Consider the following 23,156-nt stretch of genomic DNA (forward strand, 5'->3'; position numbering starts at 1 on the left):
CTTCTTCTTCTTCTTATTCATCCTCATCCTCTTCTTCTTCTTCTGAGGATGAGGATGAGGATGAAGAAGAAGAAGAAGAAGTAGGATGAAAATAAGATTAATTCCAAGCCGGCAAAAAGTGTATGTGCAGAGCTCCTCTAAGTGTATCTGCAGAGCTCCTCTAAGTGTATCTGCAGAATAGAGGAACTCTGCACATACACTTTTTGCCGGCTTGGAATTATTCTTATTTTCATCCTACTTCTTCTTCTTCTTCTTCTTCATCCTCATCCTCTTCTTCTTCTTCTGAGGATGAGGATGAGGATGAAGAAGAAGAAGAAGTAGGATGAAAATAAGATTAATTCCAAGCCGGCAAAAAGTGTATGTGCAGAGCTCCTCTAAGTGTATCTGCAGAGCTCCTCTAAGTGTATCTGCAGAATAGAGGAACTCTGCACATACACTTTTTGCCGGCTTGGAATTATTCTTATTTTCATCCTACTTCTTCTTCTTCTTCTTCATCCTCATCCTCAGAAGAAGAGGATGAGGATGAGGATGAAGAAGAAGAAGAAGAAGAAGAAGAAGAAGTAGGATGAAAATAAGAATAATTCCAAGCCGGCAAAAAGTGTATGTGCAGAGTTCCTCTATATCTGACAGTTCTCTGACAGCTTCTTCACATGTACAGCGGTTGAAACATCTGTATCCTAAATGGAAACTAATAGTTACAATGTTTCAACCGCTAAACATGTGTTCCTTCTGTCAGAGAACTGTCAGAAATAGCGGAGCTCACTGCAGGGACACTTTTGCCGGCTGATCGGGAAATATTCGATTCGCGCACCCGAAGTAGGCAAAATTTCGGATTCGACGCGAATCGAATATTTCCTGAAATTCGACTCGAATTCCGGTTCGCCTGGTTCGATTCGCTCATCTCTAATAGTCACCTAATGCTACTTGCAATTTTACAGCTGGCAATAACTTGGTATATACAGTACACTTACCAGCCACTTTATTAGGTATGTCTTGCTAGTATCGGGTTGGACCCACTTTTGCCTTCAGAACTGCCTTAATTCTTCATGGCATAAATTCAAAAAGGTGTTAGAAACATTCCTCAGATATTTTGGTGTGCCAAGAAAAATATCCCCCACACCATTACGCCACCAGCCTGAACCGATATAAGGCAGGATAGATCTATGCTTTCAGGTTGTCTATGACAAATTCTGACCCTACCATTTGAATGTTGCAGCTGAAATTGAGACTCATCAGACCAGGCAATGCTTTTCCAAACTTCTATTGTCCAATTTTGGTGACCCTGTGTGAATTGTAACCTCCATTCCTGTTCTTAGCTGACAGGAGTGGAGCCCGTTATGGTATTCTGCTGCTGTAGCCCATCTGCTTCAAGGTTCGATGTGTTGTGCATTCAGAGATGTTATTCTGCATACATTGGTTGTAACTAGTGGTTATTTGAGTTACTGTTGCCTTTTTATCATCTCAAACCAGTCTACCCATTCTCCTCTGACCTCTTACATCAACAAAGCATTTTCGTCCACACAACTGCTGCTCACCTGATATTTTCTCTTTTCAAACCATTCTCTGTAAACCCTAGAAATGGTTATGTGTGAAAATCCAAGTAGATCAGCAGTTTTTTAAATACTCAGACCAGCCCGTCTGGCACCAACAACCATGCCACGTTCAAGGTCGCCTTATATCCCATTTCTTCTCCATTCTGATGCTTGGTTTGAACCCCAGCATGCGGTCTTCACCACATCTACATGCCTAAATACATTGCGTTGCTGGCATGTGATTGGCTGATAAGCAATTTGTGTTACCAAGCAATTGAGCAAGTGTACCTAATAGAGTGGCCGGAGAGTGTACAATATATTATTTGCCATGACAAAAATTTTGGAACACTTTTATTTCTTTTTTCACATTTTTTTTGTGGTTGCTGCCAGATTATTAGTTTGGTTAAACCTCTATATTTAATTAATGGAGATTTTCTTAATATATGTGATTAAAAGGTATAACTATAATAGCTGTGAATTGAAAAACAAAGTAATTGTTTTTTGAGGAAAAAGTAGCTGAATGTAACAATTATAATAACTAAGTGTAGTAGAAATCATTGCAGGTTTTAAAGTATAGATAAAGTCAAAACATTTTTGTTTTTATTTGGATAGAACTGTGAAGGGATAGATTTAGATTTGGATAGAGGGATGATTAATTAGAACCATTCAGGCTTTTTTGCTGTCTAGGGCCTCATTAGGGCAATTTACTCTACTTGTCCTGATCACTGATGTCACTAGGAATGAAATTGAAAGCAAATCTGAAAGTCTGAGTTGACACCAGAACAGGGGTAAAAAGGAAACTTTCCAAAAAGCACAAATGTGTCCATGGCAACTGGTTAAGAGTGGATTTCCCTCACAGTGGAAAGATATCAGGTTGAAAGTAAATTTGCACTTTGAGATTTTGCCCCAGAGCTTAGCGAGCATGGTAAAGCTTCATTCTGCATTGAATACTCAATCCCATACAAGGGAAAAAAAAATTACATTTTTGCTTGCATGTGATTGGATGATGGAAGTCAACAGAGCTTCACCTCATTCACTAAGCTCTGTGGCAAATTCCCTTACAAAGTGAATAGCCCATTTGTCTTTAGTAAATCAACCCCATCATCTCAGTTTCTGTCTACAGGGTGGGAAGCAAAGGGAAGTCTCCCTCATGAAATAAAAAGGTTTTAACCCTTCCCTACTCTATCCTATATGACTTTAGATATAATTTAAAAGCGCAAAGAAATTGCATAGTTAAAAATACTATTTTGTCCATTATTTGTAGAGTCTGGCAAAGTATCACTTTTCAATGTGTATATTTGGTAATCTAACCCTTATATGAATTTGTAGTATTTATGTAATAACATACTGTATATGAAATGGATGTCATGGATTGAAGAGTCTGCGCTGGCAAATTATGATACCTTCACTGTATTTATTGGGTTAAGATCTCCCAATAAATTTAGACACTTTTTTTCCTTTTCATACTTTTCTATAAAGATTACAAAAAAAAGTCAAGACTCTGTTTTGCTAAGGATTGGGTAGGGTAAACTCTGTCAAATGGTATTATTGCTTGACACCTCATTGGGAAGATTTGTCATAACTTCTTGTGTGGTTATAGATATAAAACATTCTTTTGGCACTAGATACTATAATCTGTTGCATTAATAGGAAAAAAAGAACAACCTAGATATTATGGGATGCTTACAGTAAATTTAAAGTGGGTCCTTTGTCTCCTCAGACAGTAGGCAAACTCATATGCTGACAGCTAATTATTTGGGGTTTTCTGGAGGAGCACATTTCCATATCAAGGACCTTGGCAGAGCAGGTACAGCATTTTTTACTATAACATGTTTATACATACCTAAACTGGCCATGCACTGATTGAAATTCAGTCAGTTCGGCAGTCGATCCTTTGATCGGCTGCAGTCAAAAGGACATCCTGGAACTTTTTCCTCCATCAGTAGCTACGACCCCTGCTCAGTATACTCTGAAGGCGATGGGTGCAACTGTCAGAATACAATGACCCAGCAGGGAGAAATGCCTCCATTGATTTTTTTTTTTTTTTGGCCTAATAAAAAAAATAAATAGTTTACAGCCAACTTTACAGGATGGCCATGGTAGAATCTGGAGTTCCCCTCTAATATATAATTTAGTATAGGATATGTATAGTATTTTTAACATATACAGTATATCCTTTTATATTTATGTATCCTGTTCAGTGCTAAAAATACTATTTGAAAAGTCTTAACATATTTTTTTGATCTGGTAAATGTGTGATAATATGTTGTGTATTATAATTCATATTTACCATAACAGTAGCAGCTGCAAGTTCATGTAACATCTGCGGTCTAAAATAAACCTAAAGAGCAGGGAGACATTAATAAACACACAGTAGATGCACTCACCCATTGGGAGCATGCTTCTCCTCCTCCTAATGTAAGTTTGCTGTCTGAATCATCTGCAAACAGTATTAAGGATTCATCCTAGCTCAAAAGTTTGCTTTCAAAATAATGTTTTTATATTAATAAATAACAGCAAGAATAATTGGTAAACTTGGAAACATACAAAACAAAAGCACAATAAAATTGACCAAAAACCATTATACTTTCCCTCTAACAATTAGAAGCAGCACTCTGCTAGTCAATGTCTTACAAGGACAAAGCTATATGAAGTGCTTCACTTGACTGATAAAGATAAGGTCTTTGTTTGTTAACAGATGGTTACCCAAAGGAGGAAATGGTATACAGATGGAGGAAAAACTCAGTGGAAGCTGCAAATCAGAAATCTTGGAGACTTTACCAATTTGACTTTATGGGTCTCAGGAACACAACAGAGATTGTCAAAACATCGGCAGGTAAGAATCAATTTACCACTAACCAATATAATTCTGTTTTCTCTGAAAGATTTATTATACATCACCATGTGTCATCAAAAATGAATTTACATAAAACATAAATTACTTTTTATTAAAAAGCCTACACTGTGTAGTTCATCTGAATATTGTGTATTCTCACTTTTAATGTCATATTATTTACTACTCACATGTAATTGTAATAGCTGTAAGCTATTATAAATAAATAACTGTAAGCTACTGTATAATGTAACTAAAACAAAGCCAGTAGTCTATAAGAAAGTATGTTATTGTGTAATATATAAATATACGTTATGGGGTTGATTTACTAAAGGCAAAAAAGATGTTCATTTTTCAAGGGAATTTGCAATTTGCAAGAGAATTTTTTCTTAGCTAAGTGAATGAGGTGAAGCTTTGCTGACTTTCATCAAGCATCAATGCCAGCAAAAATATGTTTTTTTCTTGTATATGATTGGGTACGCTTTGCAAAATTATTTTCACCACATTTATTAGACCAAAAGAAAATTCTGTTGCAATGTGGAAATTCTCTTGGAAACTTATTAGCCTATTTTCTTTTAGTAAATCAACCCACATGTATTAAAATTATTTATGGTATGCAAATCTGTCTACACCATGCTAAAAAGCTTTACGTGTTTCTACTTCTGGTAATGTGCAAAGCTGTAATCTAGATTTGCAGTATGTGTTTGCCAGTCTGGAGCTTTTTCTAGGAAAACAGTGTGTGCGACATGGCATTTCAATGCCTAGCATAGTCTCTTTTGACATCACTTGCTGGCTATAGAGAAGAAGACATCACTAGCTAGAGTTGAGACCATTTCCGTCAACCATGTGAACGGTTCTATAAGGATATAGCCATACTATGCAACTAGAGTTCACAACAAGTGTGGGGTACACAAGATGGTGGTGAAATAAAGCTATCAGTATTTCTGATTTTGAGAAATATGTACTGTGCATTGAAGTGTGAATGTGGTACACTTACTGTACATAGTGATAGACTGTGTGGGAAAAATACATGGTTTACAGAGATGATCACATACCACCAAGTATACATTGTGACATTGACAAATTGGTTAGTGACTGTAAAAGAACTGTGTTCAGTGAAGAGTTGCCAAATGTGACATAGTGGGTAATAAGAGACCTGAAAATTGTATCTATTGCGTATGGTCTTTGTTCATAGTTCTTGTTGTTACATTGCTTTCATTTTTTATCTGTAGAATTTCTTTGACTAATGTGTTTTGCATGTATGAATGGAGTTCATTTTTGTAATTCAAAATTGACTTTGATATAAGTTGATAAAGAGAAATTGGAGCTGGTAAGGAGATGACAAGTTGAGAAGCACCAATAAAAGTAATTACAGAAGGCACGCTTCTGATTTCTGTCATTCTGCTTCTCGTATGTACTCCTTTTGAGTTGTATTGAAAATATATGTTTCATTGTTGATTACATAAATAGCTTACTGTATTTCTGTAAATGTCAAAACCAAGTCCAGAAAAAAAAAATTCTAATTTTAATTTGTCAGTTTCTTTTTTTTTTGCTGCCTGTATCTAGTCACTTCATATACTCTTGTTTGAAAGCAGGTGCTTACAGAGGTACTACTGTGCCTGTGTTAGTTATTTCTTTGGGTAAGTGTATTTTCTGATGTGTTATGCAGGCCATACATACTGTAAGTCAAATTCTGAATTTCACCTCATGCTGCTAAAGAAAATAATTTTTGTGGATGGAAATCTTTTTCTTTCCAGATCACAGCTCACGCTCATTTCTTTTTTATTATATTTCTCACATGATTCTCCCATCATTGGGAGAAATGTTTTGTTTTTAAAAAACTTTCCAACATGCCCGATCACTCAAATTCATCAGCTGCATGAAAATCAGCCGATGCTGCGGTCCGCTAATGGTGCAAAATTCAACAAAAAATTCTTAGTTATCATTTTGAAAGAAATTTCTTTTGGAATTCAACCCATGTATTATCAGCATTAGTTGCATTAGTTAATTAATGCTGCCCAGCAAAGTGGTGCTGCCTGAGAGGTAAAGCTTAATTCTGCTGTTCAGACTTTCCTGGGCTTTTCTGAGAAGCACCACTCTCTCGAAATGTTATTATCCAGTTATATTTTGCACATTTAAGAACGCATACAGCCCCTTTTTAACTCGGATTCTAATCTACTGAGCTGTCCAGAACTAGCAGCTCCAAGTGTGAAACAGCCTTTCTCTAGGTGGAGGCTTTAGCTACCTCTTTGTGAGCAGTTATATCAACATTTTGTTTCTTCTGGAATTTGATTTGGTATGTCTCAATCTTATAATTGCTAATTTTTCTAGAAAGCTTGGCCTCTTAATGTAAGTGGGAGAAAAATGAATCCACTGGCATGATCAGCAGGTAAAAAAAGCTATGTTATGGGATATAAAAAACAGAAACTGCTGTTGACAGACTGCATCATAATTATTTTTTTTTTTACTTTGCTCAAAGTTACATTTTAAGTACTTTACTTGGGGTGATGTTACTGTAAGTATAAATGAAGACCTGTAGAATGTCAGCCAGGTCAACAGTGTGAATCAGATAGTGTCAATCTTTTTTCCACCCTTTCACACACATTGAGGAGGATATTTACTAAAACTGGAGCACTCAGAATCTGCTGCAGCTGTCCATGGTAGCCAATCAGCTTCTAACTATAGCTTGTTCAATAAAGCTTTGGCAATAAAACCTGGAAGCTGATTGGATTCTATGCAGAGCTTCACCAAATTTTGCACACTCCAGTTTTAGTAAAAAAAGCCCCATAGTTCCTCTGTCCGAGACAAAACACAGCCCAGGTGTTTCCACCACCAGTAAATAGTAAAACAGGTCTTGTCTGCCAACCCTTCAAGAACTTCAATGGTCATTGTAAGGCCTCATGCACATGGGTTGCTATCTCTCCTAGATGCCTTTTTTCCTAGCAGTAGTGTTTTTGCAGAAAAAATGAATGACCCCTGTAACCATGCATAACACATTTAGGCGTATTTAGACAAGTCAAACGCTTGGGCATTAATTCATTTAATTGGCCAGAATAATAATTTATTCTGGCAATTAAAATGAATTAACACTCAAGTGCCAAATGCACCTAGTGCTTAGGGGCGTTTAAATGCATTTAGGCACATTTACGCGCGTCAAGCTTTTTCTCTGCCAAAACACCACTGCTCTTGAACAAGCTGGAATTTTTTTTTTCTTTTGCTTCTAAATGCCCCTGCCTATAAACTTCTCTAAATGCCTATGTGTGCATGGACACTTAAGCTAACAGACAGGAGTGTTTAGAGGCAGAAAAAAAAATGCCAGATGACCCTAGGAGCAGTGTTAAAAACCTTCAGTGTGCATAAGGTATACAAATGTTTCCATTATGGACTACTACTCAAGGTTAGCTCGCAGTTGCTTTCGTATACACCAGGGGTCTCAAAATTATGGCCCTCCAGCTGTTTAAGTACTACAAGTTCCATCATGCCTCTGCCTCTGGGAGTCTTGTCTGTGGCTTCCAGAGTCTTGCAAAGCCTCATGGGACTTGCAGTTCCTCAACACCTGGAGGGCCATAGTTTGGAGACCCCTGGTATAATTTGACACTACTCTAGTCAGCACCTTGTCCACTCCACTATGAAATTCCTGCAGAATAAAATTATTTTTGGCTACTGAGAAGGTCTGTAAATAGTGAGGACTTTCTTTAAATTAACTTCATAGTCTGCCTTACAAAGCCTTTTTGAATTGCCTGATGTTTTTCCAAAAGAACTCTTGCCAGGAACATACAATTTACTTGAAGGGAAACTTCAGCCTTCCTGGTAGAACTCTAAAAACTGAAAACTGGCTAATAGGACAGTTCAGAGTAAAAAGATAGCAGAATGTTTAACCATATCACATACTTTGAGAAACAGAACAAAACTGTTTTGCAGTCTATAAGAAAATGCTGTAATGAAATAAGATATACTGTATGTATTTACTGAATACATTTATACCAGAATACTTACCTATATTTTCAGGGTTTCTTTTCCTTTTCTTTGCATAACCCAAGTGAGAACAAGTCACTGCTCTATACACAGCAGTACTTTGGTGCTGAATAAGGGTTCTTTATGTTAAGTAGGGACATGTGATGGATAGCTGTAAGTTGATTTCCAGTGCTCAGATATTTTAGCAAATATCTCTCCCAATCTGAGAAACTCTCTCTTTCTGAAAGTATCTGCCTCTGATAATCTCTGTTCTCTGCTTTTCAGCACCTGAACTGTTTCCATTTGCTTTTTGCATTTGTGATATTTTAGTTTTTTTCTAACTCCACCTCCTTAACCCCACTTCAGATTACAAACTTAGCTGTTTCTTTTTTGTGTGCTCTATACTTTTTCACTTGTTCACTGTTTTCTTCATTTCTACTCTAGTATCTTAATTTTTTACTAGCACATTGGATCATAACTGTATGACCTCACAGGAGGCCCCCAACTCTGCATCTGGCCTTATGTCACTGCCTAATTTAAGCTGCAACTAAGGAGTTGTTACTAGCCTTCTTAGTAAGCACTCCAGCAAGTTTCAAGGATTTTATCATTCAATACACTGGCAGCCTTGCAGAAAGCTTGCATATCTCCATTGCTTCTTCCCATTACTGTTTCACAAGTGTTGATCAAACATTTAAAAATAAATCTAGAATGACATTTAAACTAATGAAAAATGTAATAAAGGATATTGTACCAGAGTTTTCAATTAATCAGCTTTGATGCTTCAGAACATTTGTATGTAGCTTGATCTGAGGATTCCAGGAGTTGCAACAGTTGACCTATTTAAAGTGGAACCTTACACATAACAACTTGATAAAGATACTGTTCTTTAGCAATAAACATACATCCCACATTAATAATTATGCTACCAAAATCAGTGTGTGATGTAAATTGCCTCCAGCATTGCTACTGTTTCTTCTTGCCGGAGGCTGCCATTTTGTTGAGCACCTGAGCAGCAGTAAATCTTTAGGCTGTCAGATTATTGGTCTCTAATGGCTCTGATTTTAAGCACAAAAAATAAAAAAAAGCAGCTGAGCATGTGCAGAACAGGGTGAGACAGCGTATTACTGGATTAAGCAGTATAGGCACTTCTTTTTTAATGTTTTACATAGCTAAACATGCAAAAGAAGCCTGCCTGAAGTGATCTTTTTTTACTTAGAAAGTATTTTATTTTTCTTATACAAGAAGGAGGGGGCATTTGAAACAATTTAAACAGGATATATGCCTGAAGTGATCTAACAGGATTTATATTTCTGACTAAAGTTCCACTTTAACTGGTTTGCCCATCCTTAAAATTAAAAAAAAGAAAAATCTAGGACGCATTTCTGCCATCTAGTTGCTCTGCAGAAACACACACACACACATACACGTGTATATGTGTGTAAAATTTTATATACAAGTATTTCTACAGAGCAAATAGATGTCAAAAATACTCTATCTATCTATCTATCTATCTATCTATCTATCTATCTATCTATCTATCTCTCTATCTATCCTTATACTAGTAGTAAACAATGTACAGTATTATAACAGAAAAGACAAATGACAGCAATTTTACATTTATGCATTAAACGAAAGGAATAAGAAATAAACTCTAGCCCAAATTTACTTCATATACAGTCAGTCACATCGAAGTGGCTGCAGCTGGCACAGCCCACCAATTTTATTATTAAAATCATTCTGATTCAAGATGTGTCAGGTCTCCACAGTTTTCACATAGTTGTGGAATCCCTTGCTACAGAACCCCTATTAACCACCTGGATCTAACTGAATTAACTGTCAGGACACTGTGACAAATTGGAAAGTGCACATGTTTTGCCTCTTTTTCCCCTATGTGTCCTGAAAGATGTCTTTCTCTCTGGAAAAGAGCCAGCACCTGTCCATAACCTTGCTTGGAGTCAAACTGTGCGTCTTGATTTCAACTAAAAGCATTGTTTGGAAGTCATCTGAAAGTTTATAGATGGATTTCTCTTTGTAGCTAAAACAATTTTGTTATAAATATGTTTATCTTTTTTATGTTCAGTTTCAAAGTGACTGTAGTATATTTGAGATATAATGTATTAAGCAAATTCAAGAATATATGAAATGTATGTAAACTCTAACAATATGTTTCTCCTATTTTCTCCCATTTGGTCTGTTAAATATACTATTGAACATGTTTTATGATATTTATTGGCATGTTCAAAAAGAAAAAAAATAGCTGTTCATACAGCCATAAATCTTTCGAGCCAATAACTTCCTGTGCTCTATGCATCTTATAAGTTAGCATTGTTATCTGCTTTGTATGTGGACTACAAAACACTTCCACCCCTAATGGAAAAGAGAAGGAGGTATTATGTAGTCCCAACACTTTCCCTGTCTTGCTTAGTACACCTTGCCATGCTAGGACAGGATGTTGATTAATAGCAAGATTACCAGGTTAAAAAAAGGTAAAAAGTGTGAAAAAAGAAAAAACCAATGCAGCCATCATGTTCAAGGACCAGTAATGTGCAATGCTATCAATTTTGCTTTTTGGGTTTAAATACACTTTGAAGTGTTTGATACACTAAAATTTCCTAATCCTGATACCTAATCCAAGTACCATGTACTTGTGTCAAAAAATATCCTGTTTTCTTTCTATTTCTTCCTTTGTGTGAAATATCTGGTGATACTGCCAGTTCCCCTGCTTTCCTGTTTCAAACTGATCACTCTAGGTATGGAAGCACACCCATCCCGGCATAGTCAGTTTTCTAAGTGTGCTGAGAGAACAACATGTCTGTCTTCCAACTGCAAAAACTTGCGCTGATACCCCCCCCCCCCCACATACACACACAGGTATTAATGCCTCGTACACACTATAAGAAAATCGGACAAACGTATTTGTCCGATGAACAATCGTGCAATTTTCTGACGGTGTGTACATCATTTTCGACAGCCGATTCCAATCTTATGAACAAAAATTAACAATAGTGCAGACATCTAAATTTTTGTCGTTTGGGAACAGAACGAATGATTTTCGTTTAATGTGTACAGTTTTCGTACGAGAAGAATTGGATACGAAAGACCGTGCATAATCGGAAGCTGCGTATGACCCGGAAGAACCTGAAGAAAATAAACACCACAGAATATTCATAGCATTATATCCATTAATGTCATTAAGCTGTTCGGATATGGTATCCATGACTATTCCGAAAATTCGTCACGAAAGATCCGTCGCTGATGGAAAACAAATATGGGACCGAAAGGCATGGCTACAGGGTCACACGTACATTACATCATTTCCACAGCTACGCTACGACGTTCATTCGCAATGCCTTTATATCGTACAATATTCTAATGCATAAAAGCACATCGCTTTCGAACAGCAGCGTACAATCGATGATAACCGGAAGATCGTTCATCCGATTTTCTTATAGTGTATACTGAGCATACTGTAAGTCTATTGCTCTTTCTCTGCCTCCTGCTGACACACACCCCTGCAGTCTCCACCCCCACCTCTTATGCAGCTGAGAATAGAGGTTTGGTGATCATTTATAAAAAAGATAAAAAATGTATTTATAATATATATATATATATATATATATATATATATATATATATAGCTGCGCATCTGCATCCAAGCCTTACATCACCAAGTGAAATGCAAAGCGTTGGATGCAGTGGTGTAAAGCACTCTAGAGCAGTGGAGACTTGTTCTCTGGAATGATGAATTGCACTTCTCTGCCTGGCAATCCAATATATGTGTCTGGGTTTGGTGGTTGCCAGGAGAATGGTACTTGCCTGACTGCATTGTGCAAAGTGTAAAGTTTGGTGGAGGGGGACTTATTATGTGAGTTTTTTTTTCTGGGGTTGGGCTTGGCCCCTTAGTTCTGGTGAAGGGAACTCTTAAGTTGTCAGCATACCAAGATATTTTGGACAATTTTATGCTCCCAACTGTGAGGGAACAGATTGAGGATGGCCCCTTCCTGTTCCAGCATGACTGCACACCAGTGCACAAAGCAAGGTCCATAATGACATGGATGAGCTTGGGGTGGAGGAACTTGACTGGCCTGCACAGAGTCCTGACCTCAACCCGATTGAACACCTTTGGGATGAATTAGAGCAGAGACTGCGAGCCAGGCTTTCTCTTCCGACATCAGTGCCTTGTGGATGGCCTTCCTAGAAGAGTTGAAGCTGTTATAGCTGCAAAGAGTGGGTAGACTCAATATTGAACCCTACAGACTAAGACTGGGATGCCATTATAGTTCATGAGCATGTAAAGGCAGGCGTCCCAATACTTTTGGCAATATATATATATATATATATATCTACACATACATATTTTTTGCCTTGCATTTCTGTTTTAAACAGAATGGGTTGAATTACAAGGGTAAGGGTTTACATATACTTTAGTTATTACTGTAAAATGCAGAACAATCTATTTAAAATTAAAGAAGACTAAAGAAAAAGCTTATTGTTGTCTATAGCAACTAGTAATACATATTTTGACTTTTTCTTTGCTTAGCTACTGTTCAGTGCAAAAAGCAAAACTATTATTTTCAATGCCAGGTACAGTTGCATGCAGAGTACTGCAGGGCCCGCTAATTCACAGACGGATGTAAATGCTGCCTAGCCTTGAGCCAAAGTGGTATTTTATGACCACCAGAAATGGCCCTTGTTTCTAATTTCCTCAATATACATCTATTAAAACTCACAGCTATAACCACCCTGAGGCTAGCATTATTTTAAAGAGTGATAACAGGTGTGGTAATCGACTTTTTGTATTGATTCATCTCAAGAGCCGATAAAATAAAGCTGACAATGCTATATTAACACTAATAAAGCTACTAACAGAGCAGGCCAAATAAAGCACATAATGCTACTTTGTAAATTGAGATCTACAAGATATGAGCTAGATAATGTGTGGTATTAAGTAAATCGTATCAAAATAGGATCCAAAACAAAGAAGCTTTGTTAATTGCTGCAATTGTCTCACATTGCTAAACAGGTTACATTTTTTGTGAGCAACCACTCAGAGATGCAGTTATTTGTAGCTACAGTGGGTCCCTAACACTCAGGACTGCATTAATGATTACTGAACTTAATGGGAGATGAATCGTGTAATTTTATTTTTGCTGTTTTAAAAGGCTAAATTGCAAGCTTTTATTTGATTTATTTTTTGTTTGTTTAAAAATGTATATTATTAAAATATACAGTATAAAATCATAGCGCAATATGAAGGCTCCATGCACACTAGGCGTTTTGATAACACTGGTACGTTAGCTGTGTAAAGTCACATTAAAAACACAAGTTTTTCAGCTTTTTTTTTTTAGCTTAGCAGTGTTTTCCTGCATTTGCATTTTTTAGCGTTATTTTGACCCCCCCAAATTTTTTTGGGTAAAAAAAGTCCAAAAACTCCGGTTTGAGGCTTTTTACTATGTTTTTCAGCATTAGAGCATTTTTACAGCTAAAAAACTTCTCTAGAAACCCACTAGTCCTGGGTTTTTTTCCAGCCAAAGAACGTCCCAGCAAAAAAACGATTGCTGGGGAGTTTACTAGCTGTAGAAAAAAAAAGTCAAAAGCCAAAAACAGCAGCTGTAAAAACATCAAGTGTGCATGAGGACTTAGCCAGTATCCAAAATGTACAGAATAAGGTCAAAAGAATATACCAAACATCGGCAGACATAGGCCAGTTCATGTAATTGAACAGTGACAAAAAAAACTTTTCTAATTCAAACATATATAGAAAAAGAACACAAATATGTACACCTTCAATGTCGTACACAAAAATCAAAGAAGGAAAACAGTAAGAGTATCTTATATAGCAGTGTTTCTGAACCTTTTTTCAGTCAAGGCACCCTTTAAAATTATGGACAGTCCTGAGTCACCCTTTAAAATTATGGACAGTCCCGAGTCACCCTTTAAAATTATGGACAGTCTTGAAGCACCTCGTTCTAAAATGGAGTGCCTCTAGACTGTCCATAAGTTTAAAAGGGCACCGCATGCTAAAATGTGAAAAACTATTCTAATAGTTTTATACAATGCAGCAACATCCACACATGTAGGACATCCAAAATTAGAGGTGATTTATTCTTCCAAAGCAAATACACTTTTCCACACTGGTACTGACTAGTATTCCAGTGTTTTTTCTCTTCTCCCTGAGTTTTTCTCCATCACTGAGCTAATGTGACCCCAGCACTGATGGAGAGGGGCAGGAGAGGGTCAAACTAGGATGTTGTGCAGGCAACTGACATCCTCATTATCAACTGATGATGTAATTGGTTGTCAGGACGCCATGGATTAGAAGGTTGTAATGGTGCACAATGAAAACCTGTGGCTTTGTGTAACTAAAAGACAGGCTTGTTCCATTCGCTGGCTTGTATACAAGTTTTGGGCAATTTTTAGACATTTTGCCAAGGCACCCCTGAAGAAACCTCAAGGCACCTCAGGGTGCCTGGGCACCCCGGTTACGAAAGACTGTTATATAGCAAAGTATAGATACCAACACTTATAATGATTATGGTACTGTAATTAGTCCAAAGCTGGTAAACAAAAGAGAAACCAATGATCCAGTTTAGCATCCATTCTACTAAACACTTGGGAAAAGGGGATATCTGAAGACTTCCAGTGAATGGTGATGACCAAGCGTTCCATTGGTTTAGAGAGGTCAGGAATATGGAAGAATAACAAACAATTTGTTTTACTTAAAGAGATCTGTTTCCCAGCCAATTGAGAGGATAAATGAAAAAGAATTTACCATGCTGTCGCTATTTTTTCACACTCCCAAAAGATATGCAAATAGGAGCCAGATTGGGGGCAGCCACAAAAACAGTGAGGTGAGGTATGAGGATAAATTATGTGAATACGTGATGGCGTATAATACAATTTAGTAAACAACTTAACAGTCATGACTCTAATTGTAAGACGCAAGCTTTTATTTTAAATGGACATGGGTAGATGGGCATTGCCATAAGAGACATCAACCAATGCAAGTTGTATATGAAGATACAGTTAACCTTTTTTTAACCCTTTGGCACTGGCACCTCCCGGCCCTTTAAGAGGTTTGCAAAACCGGGAGGTGGGGTGGGGTTTAGGGTCATGTGACCATTGTGATTGGCTGTCACAGCAAGTAGTGACCGGGATCTTTCCATGAGGTGCCGGTAAATGTGCCAGGAGCACACAGGGCGCATACTCTCAGCATGTTAGTTTACATAATATGTGTCCTCTCGGCATCAAGGCCCAGCTGCAGAGAGGATGCATATTTCCATACGTTGGCACCAAGAAGTTATTTAACATTAAAAATCTGCCTTTGCTAAATGACAGATCCCAGACTGGCTTCTGATTGAAAAAAACTGCTTGGTGATCTGTCATTTTCCAGTGGAAGTGCTATCACCATTAAAAGACAGATCTATAGTCATATTCTGCTTGAAAACAAACAGACCCAGCATAGTGTAATTGACCAAATATGGCCATACCATAGGTGGCCAATGAGGTCACCCAGAATTCCCAGTTAATCCTTTTACAAACAGAAGCTAGCCAGAGATCTTTTATTTTGTGGCGGCAGTGTGGTGGAGTGACATTGTGGGTGGTGGGTCTTTGGGGTAGTGGGGAAAAGTCATTGGATGGTGGGTCATTGTAATTGACACTGCATCTAGAATGCTAGATGATGTGATTGGTGCTGAATTTACATAATGGGGCATTATTTACTGTTTTTTTTACAAAGGAAGTTTTCATGATGCGAGTGTCTGGTATGGTTCAGGGCAGTAGAGAGTGACTGTATGCCCTCTCTTACCGTGCTACCCAGACTGCATGCCTAAATAAGGACTTAGCTTTTTGCCCCTTTTTTAATGTGTTCTATCCACTAAAAACAAATACAAGTTGTAGACCCCTCTTCAAAATTCATACCAGACCCTTATCCAGGCATGCAACTTGTGTGGCCTGGAAACCCCAAGCCACATGCCTTTAAAATTTCTTGCAAGGAACCTTTCCCATGACAAATTCCTTTATTTGAAGAAAAACTCATGATTGACACAAACCTGATGCAGAATATAACACTAATTGCCAATGCTTAGGTCAGCTGAAAGACCACATTATGCTACAAAATGTACACTCTGATTATTTTTAATTTCTGTTTTCCTCTTAGCATTTATGGCCACAGTCAGCAAGAGAACTTGGAGGGAGGGGAGATGTTACTGGGAACATGTGAGATTTACAGGTGCCAAAAGACTGATTTACTAAAACTGAGAGTGCAAAATCTGGTGCAGCTGTGCATGGTAGCCAATCAACTTCTAACTTCAGGTTGTTCACTTGATCTTTGACAAACAATTTGGAAGCCAACTAGTTTCTATGCAGAGCTATACCACATTTTGCATTCTCCAATTTTAGTAAATCAAACCCTATAGTTCAGTGAATCATCTCTTTTCACTTATTTGGGGATCTGTGTATTTGAAAATTGTCCTGCATATAAATACAAGGTTGCCCCCAAAGTCACACAGTATTTATTTAGGAATGTTGAAGGAGGTAAGGCGTTTATCTGCATCTTGACCCTATCAGCAAATAAGCCACCAGAGTAACAACAATGACAAGGTGGTCGGTGTGAAAATAGCCAGTCAGCATGCCAATACCATACAGTATGTATACATTATATATACTGTAAATGTATCATACTGTATGCGGGTAAAAAAAATAATCTTTTAAACACTTTCACAATGGAAGTAATAAACTACTTAAAAGTATTCTCCACAGACACACATCTTGAAGATATTTTCATTTGCATGGGAATCTCAGTAAACATGCTTTAGTTAATACTTTTACAGTCTTTATTTTTTCATTTAGTTTCTAACACTGTTCGTTTACCAATTCCAAGTATGTTATGAATCATCTTTCTCTTGACTTTAATAACTGGCTTGCTGTTGTTAGTTTTTATTTTTTAAGGTTATCAGCTGTATTCAAGTGCATACAGTACAAGATTTTACACTATAGAGTGCTGAGAATCATCAGGGGGTTGTCAAAGAAATTGACAGTGGAACAGAAACAAACTTTATAGCACCACCCCTTCTGGGAAACATTCACTGTTTTATCTTTGTCTAGACAATGAATTATCATTGCTATTGCTAGTGTATTGTTTATGCTGTTTTATATTATGTTGTAGTTGAGGGAGTCTGCTGGAAATTTGTCAAGCAAAACATTCAGAAAATGTATATTTTTCCTCCACTGAGGTATGTCTTTATTAGTTTTGGACATTAAGTTTGGCCCATTCCCTGTCATATCTTCTTTTTATAAGAAGAGTATAAAGAACATCTTAAATAGAGCATAGTCAGAGCTCAACTGGCTTTACTTTGACAGCTACAGAAAATGCATTATGTGTTATGTGGTGTCCAGCAAGAAGAAAAACATGTTTCAAAGGCTGGAAACCAGCATGCTTAAATTATTGCTTAGAACACTTGAAAATTTTGGGTGGGAGTATAGTGCTTTTTAACAGATATCATTAAAGCATGTCTCACTTGGCCAGTTTTAAAGCTCATTAACGGAAAAGTGCATTTGAGAAGCATTAGCTAAATCTGCCCTGTGCTTTTTCAGTACTTTAAACTTCAAAGAGCATAGTGCGAGCTTTGTTTTGTCCTGAAAGCATTTTAACATTACCCCAATCTAACCTTGACAAGTATATAGACACAGCAACTCACTCAAACAAAACCTTATACAATACCCTCTTGAAGGCAACCTTCTGTAAAAGAATAAGAAAAAGGGAAATATAACAGCTGAAAATAGTATGGGAGAGCCTGAATGAAGAATGTAACATAAAATTGATAGACCTAAGTATTTTACAAAACAATTCCATATCTCTAAGAAAGTAAAGCATGCTGCCTGTATACATTAACTTTATAACTAGCCTTGTGTCAGCTTTATTATTGGATATGATTTTTCTTTTATATTTAGAGATGACTGAGCTTATTGATGTCTAATACATCTTAGATGTCTTCAAGAGTATCTATATTTTAGGTTAGTTAACAGGAACAAGTGTTGTACAAGACATAACAGTAGGGCATAAAATATTCACAGTAACTAGAATCACAGTCTTCTAACTACAGAATAATCAAAACTTTATATACATATATATATATATATATATATACAGATATATTTATATGTGGGAAATCTCAGGCTGGTAGAAATTTGAGTCATGTCAGTCCAAACTGGGGTTTTAGGGCTTGCCAGCTCACTTTTGCACTGCACAGCTCTAGAGTCAGACAGAGAAGTGTGATTCGTCACTCCAGGGAACAAGTCTGCACTGCTCTAGAGTCCAGTGTCAGTGTGATTTACACCACTGCATGCGACGCTTTGCATTGAACTTGGTGATGTAAGGCTTGGATGCAGTTGCTTGGCCATAGAAACCCATTCCATGAAGCTCTCTACGCACTGTTGTTGTGCTTATCTGAAGGCCACATGAAGTTTGGAGGTCTTTAGGTCATGATCCCTCTGAAGGGAAGGGATCATGCTCTGCTTCAGTATGTCACAGTACATCTTGGCATTCATGGTTCCCTCAATGAACTGTAGCTCCCCAGTGCCTGCAGCACTCATGCAGTCCCAGACCATGACACTCCCACCACCATGCTTGACTGTAGGCAAGACACTTTTGTCTTTGTACTCCTCACTTGATTGCTGCCACACACGCTTGAAACCATCTGAACCAAATAAGTGTATCTTGATCTCATCAGACCACAGGACATGGTTCCAGTAATCCATGTCCTTAGTCTCCTTGTCTTCAGCAAACTGGCTTTCTTGTGCATCATCTTTAGAAGAGGCTTCCTTCTGGGACAACAGCCATGCAGACCAATTTGATGCAGTGTGTGGCATATGGTCTGAGCACTGACAAGCTGACCACCCACCACTTCAATCTCGGCAGCAATGCTGGCAGCACTCATACGTTTATTTCCCAAAGACAACCTCTGGATAGGACGCTGAGCACGTGCACTCAACTTCTTTGGTCAACCATGGCGAGACCTGTTCTAAGTGGAACCTGTCCTTTTAAACCTATGTATGCAGCTCAGTTTTAGGGTCTTGGTAATCTTCTTATAGCCTAGTCCATCTTTATGTAGAGCAGCAATTCTTTTTTTCAGATCCTCAGAGAGTTCTTTGCCATGATGTGCAATGCTAAACTTCCAGTGACCAGTATGAGAGAGTGAGAGCAATAACACCAAATTTAACACACCTGCTCCCCATTCACACCTGAGACCTTGTAACACTAAGTCACATGATACTGGGGAGGGAAAATGGCTATATATAGTTTGCTATGGATTTCCTGGGGAACCTCATGCATTTTTGGATTTTTTTTCATGGGTACTCCCTTAACATCCATACCAGACTCAAGGGTCTGGTAGGCATTTGGGGGGGGGGGACTGTATACGATTTTTTTTTCATTCTAATTGTAGCAAGTACCACAGCAAAGGGACAGTTACAAAGAAAATACAGTTCAAATTGCCTTCAAATTACTTCCCATTTCTTACACACAGACCCGTCTAAAGATCCTCTAAAATACATAGCAGACACTTGGAGGGGTCTGCGTGTGTTTTTTTAAACAAAAAACCTGCCAATAACAAGTTAATTGCTGACAATTCTAAATAATGTTTTCCTTTCTAGATGTCAGTAATGCTGCAGCACTTTCTGCACATCCCAGAGATGGATCCCTTCACAGGCAGGATTAGGGCACCCCCAGGCATGTTATTTAACCCTTTCGCTGCCAGGCCCTGTGCTCCACTTTAAAAACCCAGGTTGCCAGACCATTTTTGCAATTTTCCAATTGCTTTTTTATTTTTCCCGTATGGCTTTCAGAGTTTGTAAAAGACTCCCTTTATATTGTAAAGCACTGCATAAACTGTTGGTGCTATATAAATCCTGTATAATAATAATATTGAGTTAATAAATAACAAATATTTGTAAATTTTAAATTGCATCTTTTTGCAAAATCGAACATACGCAAAACTGTAAATAAACAAATTTCTCTCAAAATATGGAGGTTTTCATTTTCACTTACAGCTTTCAGTTTGTAAAAGACCCCCAAAACCATATATTTTCTGAAAGCACATAACCATAGAATTGAAAGGAGGTGCTACTGATTTTTTTAGGCACCACGATAGTTGTTTATCAAATCACTATTTTCACTACAAAAACACTAAAATCCTTATTTGGAACCACAAAACCACAACATAACAAAATTCCTGCTAAATTCCTACTAAAGCCTCGTTCAATGGGGTGTGCTAAAGTGTATATACATGGAGGGCCATGTTTATTGGCACAGGGATGCACAGGTGTTCTGTGCCTCTTTGTGCAGGCAATCCTTTTCATGCCAACTGTGATGCAGCAGCTGCAAGGACAGATCTTACGTTTGTGCGCTTGTTGGTGCATGGCCCCAAACGCAGACAGTCTTAGTTCAGGGACATGCGCCCACATGGATGTCAAGTTGGGAGCATTGGTGGCATTGATGCAGCTGCTGTGTCCCAATTGATATAGATGGGACTGCCTGAACAGGAATGCATGGAACACCTGTACATTCCCGTGCAGCCACTGTGTCCCAATTCACATCAATGAAACTGTCTGCGTGAGGATGCACAGAAAACCTAAGTATCCTTCTTCAGCTAAACACGGCCTCAATGTAGTATGCCTCTCTTGAACAAAGCCTTAGGCCTTGTTTAGACTTGTAGTTTGAGGGTGGCAAAAATGTGTGACTGAGTTACATTTTTGCCACCTGCCAAAAGCCCCCCCTTAAGCTTCAGTAGGCAGTGGACAGGGTACTAATTCCTTGATGTTTCGTGCCCACAGTAAAGTTGACCCAACTTGTAGCAATGTCATCCAGCGAACACTACACATTCACATTAATGGGGAAGAGCTGCAAATGCCCTGCAACCTCATGCAATGCATGCAGTTGCGGTGCAGTTGTTGGTAAAATGGGGTTAAAATAGGCTGTGAGGAGGCGTCACATTGCTTCCTCGCCACCTGTCAGTAGCCACTGGAGCATGATCTGGATTGGATCTGGAGCATGTCTAAATCTACCCTTACTATGTTTTTAAATTTCTTTTTTTTTTTTGTGGGGAGGTTAGAAGAGACATCAGGGGTCTAAACAAACCTTTAATTTCTCTTTTTTTGAAACAGAAAGGGACTGAAGACAGTCCCTTTCTCTGCAGCCTGAGCTGCACTGAACTCTCAATAGGGGCGCTATTACAAGATGCTCAAGTCACAATATAAATATACTCAACTAGTAGACAAATATGATTCTGTGCAGATATGCCAACATATAATCATAAATAGAAATTCAATAATTTCAAGTCACTGAAGTGACCATGAGCTTATAGCAGAGGAGCAATGCAGGTCCATATAGACCTGGCCTGCTGGAAGCAGTGCTGTAGGTCCATACACCGTATGGCCCTGGCAGTGAAAGGGTTAAAGGAATTGGGCATTTTTTATCATTTCTAATTTATGCATATAGTAAAAAAACACAGAGAGCACATTGGGTCCCAATGAAACAAGGTAATAAATTTGGAAAATCGGTGCTCAGGCTTCAGGTGTCCTCTAATCATCCCTGCTGAATATAAATAAATATAGGGAGCTGGCAACTCAAAGCATCTGTGTTGAGATCTTTTTTTGCCTCAAGGTGATAACAGATAAAATCAACCTACGTGTTTTGGCCAATGGCATTGGTCATAGCATAGTACAAGCTGGAACTTAGTTTCAGTGTATACACCCTCCACCTGTGCACATTCAGGTGTTATTAATTAAAGTAAAATCAATGAGAAGGATATGCAAGTCTCTGTAACGATGATGGCAAAGCATACACGTTGTAAACCAAATCACAATACAAATGAATGTCACAATATACACAAAAACATTAAATAGAAGAGTAAAATACGATTTTACAAAAATTTCAATACTTCACAAAAAAAAATATATATATGCATCAGCAGGTAAGATCCAGGGCATTGCCAATCCTGGTGCTGGGATAAGCATACAGCAAATATAGATACAAAAAAAGAGGAAAAAAGAAAATCAACAAAGTGGAAAAATTATAAACAATGCATTTATAATAATATAAGGCTGAACTACCAATCCCATAAAAATCAGACAGCGATCAAACATATGATTATAGTCCATAGCTTCTATATATATGGAATACATAAATAATGCACATAAAAAAGAGATGTAGTTATTGTTACAAAAATATACAAGTGTCATGCATAGAACAAGAATGGTTCTGGAGTCAGCTGTTAGAAGAAAATAAACCTTTGTACAAATATGGAATATCAAAAGTGAGAAGATTGGGAAATACCATTGTTTTAGAAAAAGATCTACATCCCATCTGTGATTAAAACCTGAAGAAATCCTAGTCCCTAAGATGCAAATCCACCATACTTCTTTTTCAAGCAATCTACAGTTGGTATCACCTCCTCAGCCAGATTTCTTAACCATTTCAATTCCACTGAAAGCGAAAGAGCTCATATTGCTGGCATAGATGTTCCTGAAATGCTTTGAGACATTAGATTTAGTCTTAGCTTTGGGATTAATGGCACCATTGTAATGTTCTCCTGGGGCCTGATAGTGCAACCTACATATTGAAATTCACATATAGTGCATTCTATAATGTAAACTACATTCTTGAAGCCACAATGAATAAAGTCTCAAATTAGGTATTCCTTGCCTGTGGCTCAAGAACAGATAGTACTACATTTATTATACTTGTCGCAATAGCGGCTGGTAATCAAACTACAACTATATGAACCTGTTATACTAAGTCAAGTTTTGTTAGATCGTTTGGATTGAAAAAGGCTATAGTA

At 37.7% G+C, this 23,156-nt stretch overlaps 1 protein-coding gene across 2 annotated transcripts in view; it reads left to right on the plus strand.

Annotated features, from left to right (window-relative positions):
• GABRG3 (gamma-aminobutyric acid type A receptor subunit gamma3) overlaps positions 1-23,156 on the plus strand; it is a 772,615-nt gene that overhangs the window by 629,773 nt on the left and 119,686 nt on the right. The window contains exon 6 of one of the 2 annotated variants that reach the window (XM_089693488.1): positions 4,213-4,368. In XM_089693488.1, the coding sequence (XP_089549614.1) occupies positions 4,213-4,368 (156 nt within the window). The remainder of the gene's footprint in view (positions 1-4,212; positions 4,369-23,156) is intronic. The other variant, XM_089693489.1, reaches the window with a different exon arrangement.

This window comes from Staurois parvus, unplaced genomic scaffold (assembly GCF_062004578.1).
Source record: "Staurois parvus isolate SC_StPar_1 unplaced genomic scaffold, SC_StPar_1.0 ptg000634l, whole genome shotgun sequence".
Taxonomy (NCBI): domain Eukaryota; kingdom Metazoa; phylum Chordata; class Amphibia; order Anura; family Ranidae; genus Staurois; species Staurois parvus.